The 17,868-nt window shown below is 46.6% G+C and overlaps 1 protein-coding gene across 1 annotated transcript in view; it reads left to right on the top strand.

The window, feature by feature from the left end:
• The window catches only part of LOC144480323 (CUB domain-containing protein 1-like), a 65,608-nt gene extending 50,452 nt beyond the window's left edge, over nucleotides 1–15,156 (top strand). The window contains exons 8-9 of the mRNA XM_078199685.1: nucleotides 1,602–1,692; nucleotides 12,206–15,156. Of these exons, the coding sequence (XP_078055811.1) occupies nucleotides 1,602–1,692; nucleotides 12,206–12,608 (494 nt within the window). The 3' untranslated portion in view covers nucleotides 12,609–15,156. The remainder of the gene's footprint in view (nucleotides 1–1,601; nucleotides 1,693–12,205) is intronic.
• The last annotated feature ends 2,712 nt before the right edge of the window (nucleotides 15,157–17,868 follow it).

Here is a 17,868-nt window from a genome sequence, read left to right as displayed (position 1 = left end):
GAGAAGTTGGATAAACTCAGTTTGTTCTAACTGGAACGATGGAGGTTGAGGGATGACCTGATAGAGGTTTACAAGATTATAAGTGGCATGGACAGAGTGGATCGTCAGATGCTCTTTCCTAGGGTAGAAAAGTCAAGTACTAGGGGACATAGATTTAAGGTGCGTGGGGAGAAGTTTAGAGGAGATGTGTGAGGCACGTTTTTCACACAGAGGGTGGTGAATGTCTGGAACGCGCTGCCCGGGAAGGTGGTGGGAGCGGGTACGATAGCAGCATTCATACGGCATCTCGACAAATGCATGAGTAGGATGGGAATGGAAGGATACCGACTTCATAAGTGCATACGGTTTTAGTTTAGGCTGGCATTGTGATCGGCACAGGCTTGGAGGGCCGAAGGGACTGTTTCTGTGTTGTACTTTTCTTTGTTCTTTGCTTTTCTTTGATCTATGGTAATTCTGTCCATGACCTCACAAGTCCCAAGATGTGTTCTGCAACCGGTGACAACCTTTTCAAGGGTTGGTCGCTGTTGTAATGTGTGGAGGAATTGCACAACATTACAATTTAACACACTCACAATAGCGTCAGAGATCAAAGTTCATTCAGGGACATGCCCACAGACTTCCCCAGGAAACATATTTTACACCAATACCCCTTCAGAAAAAAATTAACCCCGTAATTGCAAAAATTGTACTCTTCGTTGACTTTATTTTTCCCTCATTAATATTCCTGATTTAATATTGGATGTTCCCCCCCCTGCCCTCCAATCCCACTATCCCATTGGAGTATATATTGATGTGTGTCATTCTGGGACCCCACAGACAAGAAACTTAATTACCAAACGTGATCTCAAACGGCAATAAAAATCCTGAAACTCTTTACAATAAAAAGCTCATTAAGTTGCTTTTGGGGCTCCAGTCTTGGTCACAGACCTTAAACACTTTATCAGTCCATAGAATCCTTACTGTACAGAAGGAGGCCATTCGGCCCATCGAGTCTGTACCAACCACAATCCCACCCAGGCCCTATTCCCTTATCCATTTACCCTGCTAATCCCCCTGACACTAGGGTCAATTTAGCATGGCCAATCAACCTAACCTGCACGTCTTTTGGACTATGGGAGGAAACCGGAGCACCCGGAGGAAAGCCACGCAGACACGGGGAGAATGTGCGAACTCCACACAGATGGTGACCCGAGGCCGGAATTGAACCTGGGACCCTGACACTGTGAGGCAGCAATGCTAACCATTGTGCCGTTGTAGAGTGATTTATGATTTGGCAGCTGTTTTGTAAGCTGCTGTTAAGCTACTGGAGGCTGTGTGCTGTTCAGTGTTGGACAGTGCAGGGTACGAACGAATGTGGAGCCAAAGTAGGTGTTTGGAGTTAGGATACACAACGGCCTTGATATCATTCAATGACAGAACAGGCTTGAGGGGCTGAATGGCCTCCTCATGCTTGAATCTACTGCTGGGTGATACTTTACCGCAGTCAGCCCCAACTGATCAGTTTGTAAGGCTCGGGACATAGAAATGGAGGTGGTAACGATGCATTCTTCCAGTATGTGAGTTAAAGAGTGATTCCATTTGCTTTTTCTTCAATAAAACAGATGTGATGGACACTATAATTATCGCTGCAGCTGTTGCTGGTGGACTCGCTCTGCTCATCATTGCTGTCACAGTCTGCTGTGTTAGACGACGGTACGTACCTTCCCTGCTCCTCCTCCTCCCTCTTCTTCCCGGAGATTCTTCATCCCGTGGGTGTCTTCCTCAACTGGGTTGAGAGGGCCAGTCTCCAGTTTCTTGGCAACTGCCTGGAAGCTGCACAGCGATAGGTTGACAGGAGAGCAGAGCCGGACAAAACCAGTTTGTGAATTAGGCCTGAGCCAGGGTCACAGGGTCAAGTGCAGGATAGTCACTAATGACTTCAGTCGGGAGTTCAGAAGGTATTTATTTACCCAGAGAGTGGTGAGAATATGGAACTCGCCATCACAGGGATCGGTGGTGGAGAATCTCATTGAGGCATTTTAAAGAAAAGCAAGGTTAAGCGAACGAGGGAGAAAGGAACAGAAATGTATGCTGATTGGAGCTAGATTAAGAAGGATTGGGAGGATATCTTTGTGTAGCGTAAACAGCAGCATGGAGTTTGTGGGGCCGAATGGCCTGTTCTTGTGCTGTAAATACATGCTAAATTCTCCCACAGTCCAAAGATGTGCGGGTTAGGTTGATTGGCCATGTTAAATTGCTCCTAGTGTCAGGGGGATTAGCAGGGTAAATATGTGGGGAATAGGGCCTGGGTGGGATTGTGGTTGGTGCAGACTCGATGGGCTGAATGGCCTCTTTCTGCACTGTAGGGATTCTATGATTCTATGACTTCATAGCTTTGTGACCATCAATGAGCCAAACCACTTAGAGACTTCTTGAAGATCACCTGCTAAACAGAATGAGTGGACACCCAGACCTTGAACCTGGGACTTCCTCTTTTGATCGTCAAGGATCAATGGTTTCAGATACTCCAGCTGTCCAAATTATGTCCAAAATGGGGTGGCAAGGTGGCACAGTGGTTAGCACTGCTACCTTACAGCGCCAAGGACCCAGGCTCTATTCCTGGATTGGGTCACTGGCTGTGCTGAGTTTGCACATTCTCCCCGTGTCTGCGTGGGTTTCCTCCGGGTGCTCCGGTTTCCTTCCACAGTCCGAAAGACATGCTGGTTAGGATGCATTGGCCAAACTAAATTCTCCCTCAGTGTACCCGAACAGGCGCCAGAGTGAGGCGACTAGAGGATTTTCACAGTAACTTCATTGCAGTGTTAATGTAAGCCTACGTGTGACACTAAGAAATAAACTTTAAAGGTATCCAATTTCTCCTGTTTGAAAATACTTGAGGTATGGCTGGGATTAGAATGGTCTCTAAAACCAGTCTATAGTATTTGTGACCTTATAATTAACTTCGCTTGGAATCGTAACAGAGAGACATCCTTTATAATATTACAAAGCAAAATCCTCATTTTAAAATGCTTCTGTATTTGCAGTATGTGTATAAATCACAGCTTTACAAATGGGCCCACAATACATGAGAAATTCTCTTTTTGACAAGGTGCCTTGCCTAATGTTCAGTCACTAGAATTTTGTCACATGTTTGGGCGTGCACACATCTGGGCTCATCGCCAGCTGCTGGGAAGAAGACAAGCATAAGAAGCTGGTAAAATTAATGATATGAAGTTTTAATAAGGTCCCTGTACGATTACTTGTGTTGAAGTGAATTCTAGGCCCTGATGGGCAGCACGGTGGCAGAGTGGTTCGCGCTGCTGCCTCACAGCTCCACGGACCTGGGTTCGATTCCCGGCTTGGGTCACTGCCTGTGTGGAGTTTGCACGTTCTCCCCGTGTCTGCGTGCTCTGATTCCTCCCACATCCACAGATGTGCAGGTTAGGTTGATTGGCCATGCGAAATTGCCCCTTTAGTGTCCTGGGATGTGCATGTTAGAGGGATTAGCAGGGTAAATATGTGGGGTTTCGGGGATAGGGTCTGGGTGGGATTGTTGTCGGTGCGGACCCAATGGGCCGAGTGGTCTTCTTCTGCACTGTAGGGTTTCTATGATTTAGATAGCTATAAATTGGCCAGACACATCCCACCTGATTTGATCACTGTTTCTACTTGTTGACTTGGAGTTTTGTTGTCTGCGTTACCACTCCTCGGTGCCTATTGTCATCTGTAAGTTTGCTATTCACTCCACTTTGGGGGTCAGTTTAACTCAGTGGGCAGGACGGCTGGTTAGCGATGCAAAGCGATGCCAACAGTGTGGGTTCAATTCCCGTACCGCCTGAGCTTATTCATGAAGACCCCGCCTTCTCAGTCTCGCCTGAGGTGTGGTGACCCTTGGGTTAAGTCACCAGCAGTCAGTCTATGGTCATCTGGTACTGTGGTGACTTCAGTGCGCCTTACCCTGTATGTAATCACTCCATTAATTATTCTGTGTATAATCTTGGGTTTGTTTGTTGCTGCCCAGGTCTCTCTTTCTTAGTGTGAACAACTTCTGTTCCCCAACTTGAGTTATTTTGCCTTCTCATGCACAGAAATCATAGAAATCATAGAATCCCTACAGTGCAGAAAGAGGCCATTTGGCCCATCGAGTCTGCACCGACCACAATCCCACCCAGGCCCTACCCCCATATCCCTACATATTTACCCACTAATCCCTCTAACCTATGCATCTCAGGACACTAAGGGGCAATTTTAGCATGGCCAATCAACCTAACCCGCACATCTTTGGACTGTAATGTGAGCCTACATGTGACATCACTCCAGTTGCTGAAGTTTTAACTTATCTTTAACATTTAATAATCTTTGGAAAATGGCAGTTTAAAAAGCCTTTGGAAGAATGAATGAAAATTTATCCAAGTGAATGGACCAAATTGCTACAATCCAGTTGCAGATCTTTGATAAGAGGCCATTTCAAAAATAATTGTATGTGAACTTTCTAACAGCAAACCAATTCTGGAATACTGTTATATTACCATTTGAGGCTACACTAGGATAGGTAGATAAAGTGGTTAAGAAGGTCTACGGTATACTTGTCTTTATTGGCCAAGGCATAGAGTTTAAGAGCAGGAAGGTTTCACTGGAACTGTATAAAATGTTGGTTAGGCCGCAGCTGGAGTATTGTGTGTAGTTCTGGAATCCACATTTTAGGGGGGATATGATAGCACTGGAAAGGGTGCAGGGGAGATTTGCCAGGATGTTGCCTGGGCTAGAGAGTTTTTTTAATTATGAAGAGACAGTGGATAGACTGGGGTTGTTTTCCTTGGACCAGAGGAGACTGAGGGGGGGGCCATGATTGAGATGTATAAAATTATGAGTGGCGTAGATAGGAAGAAACTTTTCCCCTTGGTGGAAGGATCAATAACCAGGGGGCAGAGATTTAAGGTAAAGGGCAGGAGATTTATAGGAGATGTGAGGAAAGATTTTTTCACCCAGAGAGTGGCGGGAGTCTGGAATTCACTGCCTGAAAGGGTGTTGGAGGCAGAGACCCTCAGAGCATTTAAGAAGCATTTAGATGTGCTCTTGCAATGCCAAGGCATACAAGGCCAAGTGCTGGAAAATGGAATTAGAATAGTTGGGTGGTTTATCTTTGACCGGCGCATACGCAATGGACTGAAGGGACTTTTTCTGTGCTATATACCCCTATGACTCTGCTGGAGTAACAATTTGGGGGGTGTGGGGGGTGGGGTTGGTATTATACTCTAATCACACTACACCGGAGGAGGTCATTCAAGCCATCTTTAGTAGTGCTATCTCACGCTCCCACCCCTTTTTTCCCCATAGCCCCTGTAAATCTTCCTTTTTTTTTTCAAATGCTTATCCAATTCCAATTCAAAAGTTAGAGTTTCCACTACCCTTTTTCAAACAGTTCATTCCAGATCACAAGAAGTTCCAAAAAAACAGCACCTGAAAGATCCCAGACAGTTGCATTTATTTCGATTGAATATGGTGGATGTTGCAATCTCTGTATTTTGGCTTGCCTTCAGAAGCAGCTTCAGAAGGTGTGCCAGGAATTCCAAAGAGCCGGAGGTGCTTGCAGACAGAGTATCCAACTGAACACTGTCAAATCTTCCAATAATCAGACCCGCTTCATAGTTTCAACTGCCCCCATTGCAAACTCGCCGTGTACTTTCTCTTCAGTTGCTATGCAACTCACCGGGGAAATCAATACCAATCATGCAATTTTCCAACCCTTTTGGTCAGTAGGGTTTTCCAGTCCCGCCGATGGCAGTGGAAGATTCGAGCAAAGGGAAAAGCCATTGACAGCAGCAGGACCGGAATATCCTGCTGCCGGATAATGGTGTGCCACCTGGCCGGGGGGAGGGGGCAGGGAGCCAGGCAGAAAATCCCACCCTTAGTCTCTACATAAAGGTTGCATTTCCTCTTCATTTAATATTTTTTATGTCTTCCAATAATTGAAAAGACCGCAATTGACACCAATTCAACTGGCTTTACCAGTTAAAATTTTAATTAAGGGATAGGAGCAGGAGTAGGCCATTCAGCCCCTTGAGCCTGCTCTGTCACTCAATACGATCAGTGCTGGTCTTCTATCTCACCCCATTCCCCACTCTCAAGTCACACACCATCCTGCCTTGGCAAGTCTGTTCTTTTAGTGTCGCCAGGTCAAAATTCTGGAACTCTGTCCCTAATGGGCAATGTGGGTGTACTGTGCCACGCGGACTGCAGCGGTTCATGGAGGCAGCTCACCGTCACCACCACCTTCTCAAGGGCACTTAAGGATGGCTAATAAATGCTGACCTAGCCAATGATGCCCAAATCCCATAATATTGTTTTTTTCAATCACTCCCAATATTCACATAATTCCCGAAGATCCAATGATCTCTGTCTTGAAGGTATTCCAGGACTGAGCATTCCCGGCGCTTTGGGATAAAGAATTCCAAAAATTCACAACCCTCTGTGTAAAGTAATTTCTGCTCATTATTACCCTGAGTCTGTGTCCTATAGATCTGGACCCTCCAGCCAGAGGTAACAGCCTTACAATATATAAAGAAAGTTCAGAGATACAACTGTAGAATACCTAAACCTAATCCCCATCCAGTGTTTTATTTAACAGCATTCGCATGTCATGGCCTTGGACAAGGCTTCAACTTGGCATCAGAATAATACATTGTAATTTACAATGGGGTAATGTCCTTGGGAGGCAATGGCCTAGTGTATTATCACTAGACTGTTAATCCAGAAACTCAGCTAATGTTCTGGGAACCCAGGTTCGAATCCCATCACTGCAGATGGTGGAATTTAAATTCAATAAAAAATATCTGGAATTAGGAATCTACTGATGACCATGGGTGGGATTCTGGTTGGTGCAGACTCGATGGGCCGAATGGTCTCTTTCTGCACTATAGGATTCTATGATTCTATGAAACCATTGCCGTTTGTCAGAAAAACCCACCTGGTTCACTAATGTCCTTTAGGGAAGGAAATCTGCCGTCCTTACCCGGTCTGGCCTACACGTGACTCCAGAGCCACAGCAATGTGGTTGACTCTCAACTGCCCTCGGGCAACTAAGGATGGGCAATAAATGATGGCCCAGCCAGCGACTCCCATGTCCCATGAATGAATAAAAAAAAACACAGGAAAAAACCCACCTCATGGCGAGCTACACCCACGGGCAATCTGTTAGTAATGAATTGACAGGTTGTCAGCAAAATAGAGCGGCCACACTTTGTCTAAAACCTTCAAATTCTTCCTAAAGTTTTGTATTGGTATTTACAGAGTGTAGGAAAGGTTCCCAATGGCTCCAGGGCTGAGGGCCCGGAACAGTTTGGAGGAACTGATCTCAGAGAAGATGAAGAGATTCGATAGAGTTTGTTAAAATGTCTGTGGACAGTGGCGGGAAAGAGATCCCAATGGCAGAAGGGTCAAGCAGCAGAGATTGTGAATGATTGGCAAAGATGGCATGAGGGAAAATGTTTTTAACTTGAGTGAGTGGTTGGAATCTGGAATGTGCTGTCTGAAATTATGGTCTTGAAAAGGAGGGTTGGGTAAGTACGTGGAGACAAGGCAACTGCGCGGCTACAGGGAAAGGTTGGCAGAGCGGAATGAGCTACATTCCTCTTGCAGGGGGCCAGCACAGGCTCGCTGGGCTGAATGGCCTCTTTCAGATCTATAACCATTCTATAAAAACAATTTTTTGTTGGGTGTCCCTCACCTGAACACACAGCTGATGAGTGCTGTACATACGATTTGCAAATTTCCCTGAACAAATACTCACGGAAAGGTCAGGCTTTGTCTTTGCTTCTTGAGTAGATTTGGGGACTTTGGTGGAATAACGTATGGTGTAAAACTCCTACCCTCTTCAATCATTGTATCACCTGTCTAATGAGCAATGCCACAGGAGATCTGCTAGTGGACAGTAAACTCTTTTGGAGCTGTTCTATCACACATGGAGCGTTTACCTTTTTTCCATAAAAAGGTCTTTGTTTCCTTCTGATCTCTAATTGAATGCTGTGCTTGAAGAATGTCCCTCCCTGACTGACCTCCCAATCAGAACATGTAGATTTAAAAAGACTACAATGGATTACATAGGCTGCACCTTAATGTTCTGTATCGCATATGAGCGATTGGCAAAATAAGATCCAGCAGCACCAAGACCCATGTAGTGGACACTGCTGGAACTGCAACTAACCCCAGGAAGAAAACCCAATGGATCCCAGAGTGAGGTAAGTCCAGGCTGTTGGGCAGAGAGGGTTTGACCAACTTCGGGAGGAGGGGTGTTGAGGAGGGGTGATAGGTTTCGAAGAGCAGGCGCAAGGGAGGGATTATTATCTGCCCCCAAAGATAGTACCCCCTCTTCCTTCCCACTCTTTTAAAAAATGTTTTTTTTAAAATGGGCAACTCACTCCTGCCCATGCCAAGCGTATCATGACACGGAAGAATATTATTCGGATCAATTGGCTTGTTAACAAGCTCAGTTGACCGTTAAACATAGAATCCATAGAATCTCTGCAGTGCAGAAGGAGGCCATTCAGCCCATCGAGTCTGCACCGACCACAATCCCACCCAGGCCCTATCCCCATAACCGCATGCATTTACCCTAGCTTGTCCCCTTGACACTAAGGGGCAATTTTAGCATGACCAATCCACCTAACCCGCACATCTTTGGACTGTGGTAGGAAACCGGAGCACTCGGAGGAAACCCACGCAGACACGAGGAGAATGTGCAGACTCCACACAGATAGTGACCCAAGCCGGGAATCGAACCTGGGTCCCTGGTGCTATGAGGCAGCGGTGCTAACCACTGTGCCGCCCCTTTAATTATTTATTTACTTAGTGGGTGGTGGGCAGCTGATTTTGAAACCCACCCACCTACTGTGTTGTGGGTGTGAGCTCGGGAGGGTGGTGGGCTGGGCGTCACATTGTACATGCACTTCCTGCCAAAACCACGCCCAGCCGGGGCAATTAAAACCCAGCTATTAGTGTCTGTAGTTCAGCAGTGGATTGACTTTTATTCATTCGTGGGACATGGGTGTCGCTGGCTGGGCAGCATTTATTGCCCATCCCTAGTTGCCCTTGTTCAGAGGGCAGTTGAGAGTCAACCACATTGCTGTGGCTCTGGAGTCACATGTAGGCCAGACCAGGTAAGGACGGCAGATTTCCTTTCCGAAAGGTAATTAGTGAACCAGATACATTTTTCAAACAATCGACAGTTGTTTCATGGTCATCAGTAGATTCTTAATTCCAGATTTTTTTTCATTGAATTCAAATTTAGGGCGGCACAGTGGTTAGCACTGCTGCCTTACAGTGCCAGGGACCTGGGTTCGATTCCCAGCATGGGTCACTGTCTGTGTCTCCCTGTGTCTGCATGGGTTTCCTCCGGGTGCTCCGGTTTCCTCCCACAGTCCAAAGATGTGCGGATTAGGTAGATTGACATTCTAAATTGTTCCTTAGTGTCAGGGGGAGTACCTAGGGAAAATGCATAAGGTTATGGGGATAGGGTCTGGGTGAGACTGTGGTCAATGCAGACTTGATGGGCCGAATGGCCTCCTTCTGCACTGTATGATTCTATGAAATTCCACCATCTGCTGTGGTGGGATTCCAGGTCTCCAGAACATTAGCTGAGTTTCTGTATTAATAGTCTAGCAATAATACCACTAGGCCATCGCCTGCTCAGTTAATTATTTATTTACTTACAGTGGGTGGGCAGCTGATTTCAGAACCCACCCACCCACCTGGGTGTGAGCTCGGATGGGTGGTGGGCTGGACACTCACCACATTGCACATGCACTTCCCGCCGAAAGCACGCCCAGCGGGGGCAGTTAAAATCCAGCCCTTAGTGCCTGTAATTCAGCAGTGGAGTGACTAGTTCATTATTAATAATCAAGTCTTGTCGCAGCGGTTCTTTATGCGAATGACGTGTCACAAAGGCTTAACTGTTGACTGAATTCTGCCATCTGCTTGATTGTTGGGATAATCCTTTCAATTTGGCATCTGTTGTTAGCGATATCTCTTGTTCTTCCTATTGTCCCAGTGTAATTGCTCTCAGTTAATGCGTGAAAAGGTCTGTTAGTTGAGTCACTGGTCCTGTTGAACTGGATCACCCAGCACACCATAAGGTCGGCTGTTGCTGTGTACAAAATTGGATGACTCCCTCATCTTTTTTTGGTCTCTCAGTTGACATGGTCTCTCCGCCAACTCCTGGAATTGCAGTTGCTTTAAACCTTTACCCCGTTGTTGATTTTTGGCGTCTATAACAGACAGTGAACATTGATTTACCATCACAATAATGCTTCCAGTGTCAACGAGGCATATTTCTAGTGCTCTGGCAGCATTTTATTTTCATTTAGTTTTCTGCCCGAGGCTACTAAATGAAGGAAGGCTATGAGAGAGTGACAGAAATATTGCCCATTGTTCAAATTACTAGCACAGTTACAATAAATATTTGATGAGTTTTGAGAATCTTTCCAAAGTCGTTGTGAGGTGCATTAAATATTTGGTTGATGGCTTTTCACACTTTGGTTAGATTATCGGTTTTATATTTCACAAAGATTCAAGGAGCATTATCTTATCCTGTTCTGTCGACCCTTTCTACTGCCTAGCTGACTGTATGTCCGGAACACTACCACCCCGCCCGCCATAGAATCGGGCGCGGGTCCAACAGTGGAAATCTCCGTTGACCTCGGGCAGGAATTTACAGTCTCGTCCGAACGAGGCCATAAAACCCCGCCCTGTATTTCAAATACAAAAACAGAAAATGCTGGAAAATCTCAGCAAGTCTGACAGGAGAGAGAATAGAACCAACGTTTCGAGTAAGGATGAGCCTTCATTCTGACTTGAAATGTTATCTCTATTCTCTCTCCACAGACGCTGTCAGACTTGCTGAGATTTTCCAGCATTTTCTGTTTTTGTTTCAGATTCCAGCCTCTGCGGTATGCTGCCTTTATATTTTACATGTATGTGTTCTTTTTCTAGAATAAAGTATTAAATTTAGTTGACACCAAAACAGTATTCATGAGATTCTTGATCTGAGAGATTGACAAAACGTTAAGACTGCAGGTTGCCAAGGTTTTTCTTTGTGGGTGGGGGACTACTATTGGAAGGGGCACAAAATTTCAGACAGGAAAGGCCATGTCTTCCCACAATCCCTGAAAGGTTTCCCTGTCCAATAGTCAACCAGATTGTCGGGCTTGATGTCCAGTTGAACAGGAAGCCCTCTGATGCAGTCAACAGGACTGATCCAGGGTGGGGGGGTTGGCTAAGGAGGGGGCTTCTGACCTTTCAGGTTGTGCTCCACATCCATTGGGGTTTTTGTAGAATGAGGGAAGGCAGGGTGGGGGAGTGTCTGATTGCCCTGAGAGCTGGGGAGTGCTGGGAGAAAGCACTACTCCCGCTTCTCCTGGCTCACAAGCAGTGCTGTAAAGGTATGTAAGCTGTCCTCACCTCCCTTCAGCTGCCGGGTTTCCTGCAAAGTTGGGCCATTCGTGTAAAAACTAGAAAGCAGGTTAAACCGGATCTCCCCATCCATTGACTCTGTCTACACTCCCCGTTGCCTCGGAAAAGCAGCCAGCATAATTAGGGACCCCACGCACCCCGGACATTCTCTCGTCCACCTTCTTCCGTCGGGAAAAGGATACAAAAGCCTGAGGACACGTACCAACCCGACTCAAGGACAGTTTCTTCCCTGCTGCCATCAGACTTTTGAATGGACCTACCTTATATTAAATTGATCTTTCTCTACACCCTAGCTATGACTGTAGCACTACATTCTGCACTCTCTCCTTTCCTTCTCTATGAATGGTATGCTTTGTCTGTATAGCGCACAAGAAACAATACTTTTCACTCTATACTAATACATTTGACAATAATAAATCAAATCAATTAATATATTTAAATTCTCAACCTATCTCCTGGAGATGGATTGGCTGCCATGTCCTTATCTCAGTAAAACCCAGAGATAGACAGGTTAAAGTCAAGGTTCAGAATTCCCACATTTCCATCTCCCATCCTCCGCCTCTTCTTTTTGGTGCCATAATTTCTCCCAAGGCAAAACTGTTGCCTCCAATATTGATCGGGCATTCAATTGCAAAGCTGGCTGCGTAGACTTGCATCTCTGTACAAATCCAATTGGTTAGGCTTTCAATTCTTAGCGTGTGTGTTGAGGTGACTGGAGGCTTCTCAAATGTAAAGCTTTTATTAATTTAACCCCACACAGGAAAAGGCAGCAACGCCAGCCTAGCCTCGCCATCTACAATCCCAGTGTGAACAGCCGCATGTTGGCTCGAAGGCGGAAGTTTGCGAAGGGGAGGCAGGACAATGACTCGCACATTTACGCTGTGATCGACGAGGACCGCGTTTATGCCGATTACTTCAGTAGGTCGGGAGCGCTGTCCATCCCGGAGGTGGACGTGTATCGGTCTTTCAATGGTCCGATGGGAAACGCGCCACCTGTCCTCCCCCCTCCCCGCAGCGTCACCTCCAAGAATGCCAGTCCAGAGGCAATGCCTATGGTGACCAACGACCTGTACACATTTTCGGTAAAGAAGCAAGATGTGGAGAAGAGCAATGGAGAGATAAGTACTTTCCTCGGGAATGGTGAAAAAAGTTCCAGCTCGTAGCAAATCTGTCTGCTTTTACAAATTGTGTGTGTGTGTGTGTGTGCATAACATCTACTGTGTCCTAGCAAATTAATTCCATTTTTAATGGGCTGTGCCTCCCTGGTTTTAACCCTCTGAATGTAGCAACATTTTGGGGCTCATTTGTTTTGACATATGGGAAGGATTTTCCAGCCACGCGCGCCCCAAGACTGGAAGTTCCCACCCGAACTCAATGGACCTTTACATGGTCGGCCGAATTTTCTGCCTCGCCCGCTCCGATTCCCGTGACAGGTGACACGGGAAATCTTTGGCCAATATTTTGTACTCAGCAGCTTTGCCTCTTCCTGTGTCGGGGTTCAGTTCCACAAGCGCTGACAATCAGCCAGAACCTCACCTCTTTCTAGTTTCCTGGGTCCGTTCGTCTACATTCAAGACTGATAATGGTCTTTTTTAGCTTAGAAATAAAGAAAGAACAATTTTAAACCTATAAAGCTCATCTCCTTTTATACCCCAGCCACACACACACACACCCCACCATGAGGACGGCACGGTGACACAGTGGTTAGCACCGCTGCCTCTCAGCACCAGGGACCCGTGTTCGATTCCCGACTTGGGTCACTGTCTGTCTGTGCGGAGTTTGCACGTCCTCCCCGTGTCTGTGTGGGTTTCCTCTGGGTGCTCCGGTTTCCTCCCACCGTCCGAAAGATGTGGGGATTAGGTGGAATGGCCATGCTAAATTGTCCTTTAGTGTCAGAGGGACTAGCGAGGGTAAATACATGGGCTTACAGGGATCGGGCCTGAGTGGGATTGTTGTTGGGGTAGGTTCAATGGGCCGAATGGCCTCCATCTGCACGGTCGGAATTCTGGGATTCCATGGTATCCTTGGTCACAACAACCATTGCCAATCACATCAGCTGAAAGTAGCACAGCATTCCAGAGTTCGGCACTTCTCTGTCTTGTTCCATTCTCCTCAGTGTCCAAGATGAAAAATCCAGCCCTAACGCCACATTCCAGAAATAATCCAAGATAAAGCAGTGCCTGCCGAACCACTAAACTTTAGCACTCTGTTCATACTTTACATGTAGTTCATGCAGGCCTACTTCCTGTGCCAGTGCTGACAGAGTACCCTCCCCCTTCCCTTCAAGCTACCTACAACCAATTGTCTCTTGCTCTCTCTCTCTGAAAGGGATGCCGGTGGTCTATTATGCTCTGTGGTTTATTACCAGTTTACAGCCGCTCCCAGTTCTCATGGAGCTCAGTTGATGACTGGCCCAATGGTGGAGCTGTACAGGAGACAGGTTAGAATAAAAACTGACTACTTTTTAAATTCTTTTGGTTCCAAAATTTACCTGGACTTGTTTGAAAAGCTTTTACAAAATTAAATGGACTCCTTTCACCCAAGGTGACGTGTGTATCGTGGAGCATGTAATTAATTTGTTGAATGTATTGAACTTGCTGTTCTGTGAATCAGTCTATCATGTGCCTATATCCTGTACCTGTTGGCACTACTGATAGAAAAATGGAACGTTACTATTGTGTTACTGATTTCTGTGTTTTGTGTATTGGGTGCCCAGTACCACACTCCGTTCCCCAAGTACTTGTTTAGGTAGAACTATATTTAATGGTAGCCCACCAGGACACTTGTGAGCATCTACGTAAGGCTGTACCGTCCTTGGCACAGAATGTCTTTGCAAGGGTTGCAATTTGTTACAAGAATCCCTGCCACAAACATCCCGAAATGGGAAAGCAAAACCAGGCAAACATTTCCAGCTCTGAGTTCAATACAGGGCAGGAGCCCTGAACACAATTGGAACACCTCGGTCTGCTGGCTCAGTGAAACCGGATAATGGGCGAGATTTTACCGCTTCGCTCGTCCCAAAACCGTAAAATCCCATCTGAGGTCAACGGACCTTCCTGTTGTCCACCCCTCACCCACTCCGATTCCTGTGGCAGGCGGGACGGTAACATTCCAGCCAGTGTCTCTGATAAAATCTAGCACAGCGAGCATTTCAAATGAGTGCCATATAAACATCGATAGTCAGATGGTGTATGTTTGGGGGAAAGAATTTTCCCGTCCCATGGGAATCATAGTTGGCCGGACATTGCCTGTGCAAAGTTCCGTTGACCTCGGGCGGGATTTTCCGGTCTTGGGGTGACCGCGGCTGGAAAATCCCGCCCGGGATGTTTGGCTTTCGCTGCGCTCCTCCGGATACAACTAATATTCCTCAGCCCCGGAGCTGCCAGCGATTGTTGGAGCTGTTTTACGCTGTGCTGCCTGGAGCCTCCCCAGGACCTGATCCGTGCAGCCAAATCCCCATTTTAATCAAATGCGTGTAAATAGATGTTGTGGATTTAAGTGAACTTGGGGCAATGTGTAATTTATTTATGGTACAAAGCACTTGTTCCAAGGCTGAATGTGTAAATATGCTTGAATTAGTGAGTCAGCGAATTGTCAAATGTGGTTCACTACGGTCATGTTTTTTGTACGAAAAATCTGAAATCGCAAATATTTGAAATTTTCAAATTGCAGTTGTTGTTCGAAACATTTTAATAAAGATTTTTTTATTCATCCTGGATTTGTTTCTTAATTTAGTTTATTTATTAGTGTCGCAAGTAGGCTTACATTAACACTGCAATGAAGTTACTGTGAAAATCCCCTATCTAAATCCTCTCTCGGGAGCCAGAATCCTTTGACTTTGCCTTGTCCCCTTGGCCTTCATGAACCATGTACCGTGAGGGGAAGGCTGAAGAGGAGTGGGCTCACGACTCAAGTTGCATGATGACAATGGGTGGCACAGTGGTTAGCACTGCTGCCTCACAGCGCCAGGGACCCTGGTTCGATTCTGGCCTCGGGTCACTGTCTGTGTGGAGTTTTCACATTCTCCCCGTGTTTGTGTGGGTTTCCTCCGGGTGCTCCGGTTTCCTCCCACACTCCAAAGATGTGCAAGTTAGGTGGATTGGCCATGCTAAATTGCCCATTAGTGTCAGGGAGACTAGCTAGGATAAATGCATGGGGTTATGGGGATGGGGCCTGGGTGGGATTGTGGTCGGTGCAGACTCGATGGGCCAAATGGCCTCTTTCTGTACTTAGGATTCTATGACAAGACCTTTCATGGCCTCAACATGCCCCCAGTGTGTTTTGCAACCATTTGAGCCACTTCCAAAGTCTTGGACTTCCACAGTCCAAAGATGTGCGGGTTAGGTTGATTGGCCAGGTTAAAAATTGCCCCTTAGAGTCCTGAGATGCGTAGGTTAGAGGGATTAGCAGGTAAATATGTGGGGATAGGGCCTGGGTGGGATTGTGGTCGGTGCAGACTCGATGGGCCGAATGGCCTCCTTCTGCACTGTAGGGTTTCTATTCTATTCTATTCTATTCTTTGAACGGTTCCCAATGCTTTGGAAACGAATGCAATGGACAGCCTGAGCAAGAAACCCCAAAATGCTAGAAATGCTCTCACAAGTCAGGCAGCATCTGTGGGTGAAGAAGGAAGAGTTAATGGTTCAGGGCAGTGACCTTTTGTCAGATTGGTGAAAGGTAAGTGACATAACCATAATTACTCCCTCCCTAACAGCACCGTGGGTGTACCTACACCACATGGACTGCAGCAGTTCAAAAAGGCGGCTCATCACCACCTTAAGGGGCAATTGGGTGGTTGTTGTTTCTCTTGCCACACTTGGGTGCCCAAGGCAGAATTTCATCTGTTCCCATAGTGCGGTTTATGTTCCTGGTTTATTTGAGGAAACATGTAGTGGCATTGGAGGCAGTTCAGAGGAGGTTCACTAGGTTGATTCCAGAGATGAGGCGTTTGTCGTATGAAGAGAGATTGAACAGTTTAGGCCGATACCCTCTGGAATTTAGAAGAATGTGGGGGGGAGATCAAATTGAGGTGTACAAGATGATAAAACATATGGACAAAGTAGACATTAAGCGGATGCTTCCTCTTGTGGGGCATTCTAGGACAAGACGTCATAGTCTTAGGATAAGGGGCAGCAAATTTAAAACAGAGTTGAGGAGAAACTCCTTCTCCCAAAAGGTTGTGAATCTGTGGAATTCGCTGCCCCAAAGTGCAGTGGATGCTGGGACAGTGAGTAAATTTAAGGAGGAGTTAGACAGATTTTTAATTGGTAATGGGTTGAAGGGTTATGGGGAGAAGGCAGGAAAATGGGGATGAAGAGCATAGCAGCCATGGTCGAATGGTGGAGTGGACTCAATGGGCCAAATAGCCTAATTCTGCTCCTATTTCTTATGAATTTATGAACCGGTTGCTACTCTGTCATCAGGGACTTATAGCATGAGAAGCACCACTCCACATCACACCTGATCAACCAGCAATCTCTCCTGCTCTAACCGCCAGGGAGGATTTTGTAGATTGACACTCCACCTGTTTTGTCACGTTTTGAATTCACCTTTCTTGGCCATCAAGTCCTGGGGTGGGAATTGATCCCAGATCTTCTGGTTCAGAGACAGGGAGACTACCCACGGCGCCACAAAACCTCCCTAAGGGCAATTATGGATGGACAATAAATGCGGGCCGAGCCAGTGATGCCCACATCCCATGAAAAACATAAGCTACTTCAAGGTGCTGGTTGAAGAATAAGTATTGGCCAAGACACTGTGGAGTACTCCTCTGTTCTTCAGGTAGTGCCACACGAGAGAGCAGTCGGCTTAATGTCTCACACCAAGGACGGCACCTCTGACAGAACAGCACCTCCCTCACCGCTGCACTGAAATGTTTGCCCAGATATCACGCTCAAGTCACTAAGTTCTGAGTCCAACGTATTGGCAACGTAAAATTAAGAGGGCATTTTGTGTTTAGAAATTGCAACAGAAATAGGTCTCCGATGAACATACTCATCTTTTCAGCACTTGAGATTTCCAGAGTATCTAGAATGGGCAGAGGATCGGGACACACACGTCATGTGGGCGGCAGGGTGGCACAGTGGTTAGCACTGCTGCCTCACAGCGTCAGGGACCCGGGTTCAATTCCCGGCTTGGGTCACTGCCTGCGTGGAGTCTGCACGTTCTCCCCGTGTCTGCGTGGGTTTCCTCCGGGTGCTCTGGTTTCCTCCCACAGTCCAAAGATGTGCAGGTTAGGCAGGTTGGCCGTGTTAAATTCCCCCTTAGTATCAGGGGGACTAGCTAGGGTAAATGCATGAGGTTATGGGGATAGGGCTTGGGTGGAATTGTGGTCGGTGCAGACTCGATGAGCCAAATGGCCTCCTTCTGCACTGTAGGATTCTATGGTTCTATGATTCAGCATTCAAAAAGATGAGATCAATC

The sequence above is a fragment of the Mustelus asterias genome, chromosome 2, assembly GCF_964213995.1.
Source record: "Mustelus asterias chromosome 2, sMusAst1.hap1.1, whole genome shotgun sequence".
NCBI classification, from domain to species: Eukaryota; Metazoa; Chordata; class Chondrichthyes; order Carcharhiniformes; family Triakidae; genus Mustelus; species Mustelus asterias.
This window is presented reverse-complemented; position numbering and strand designations above follow the sequence as displayed.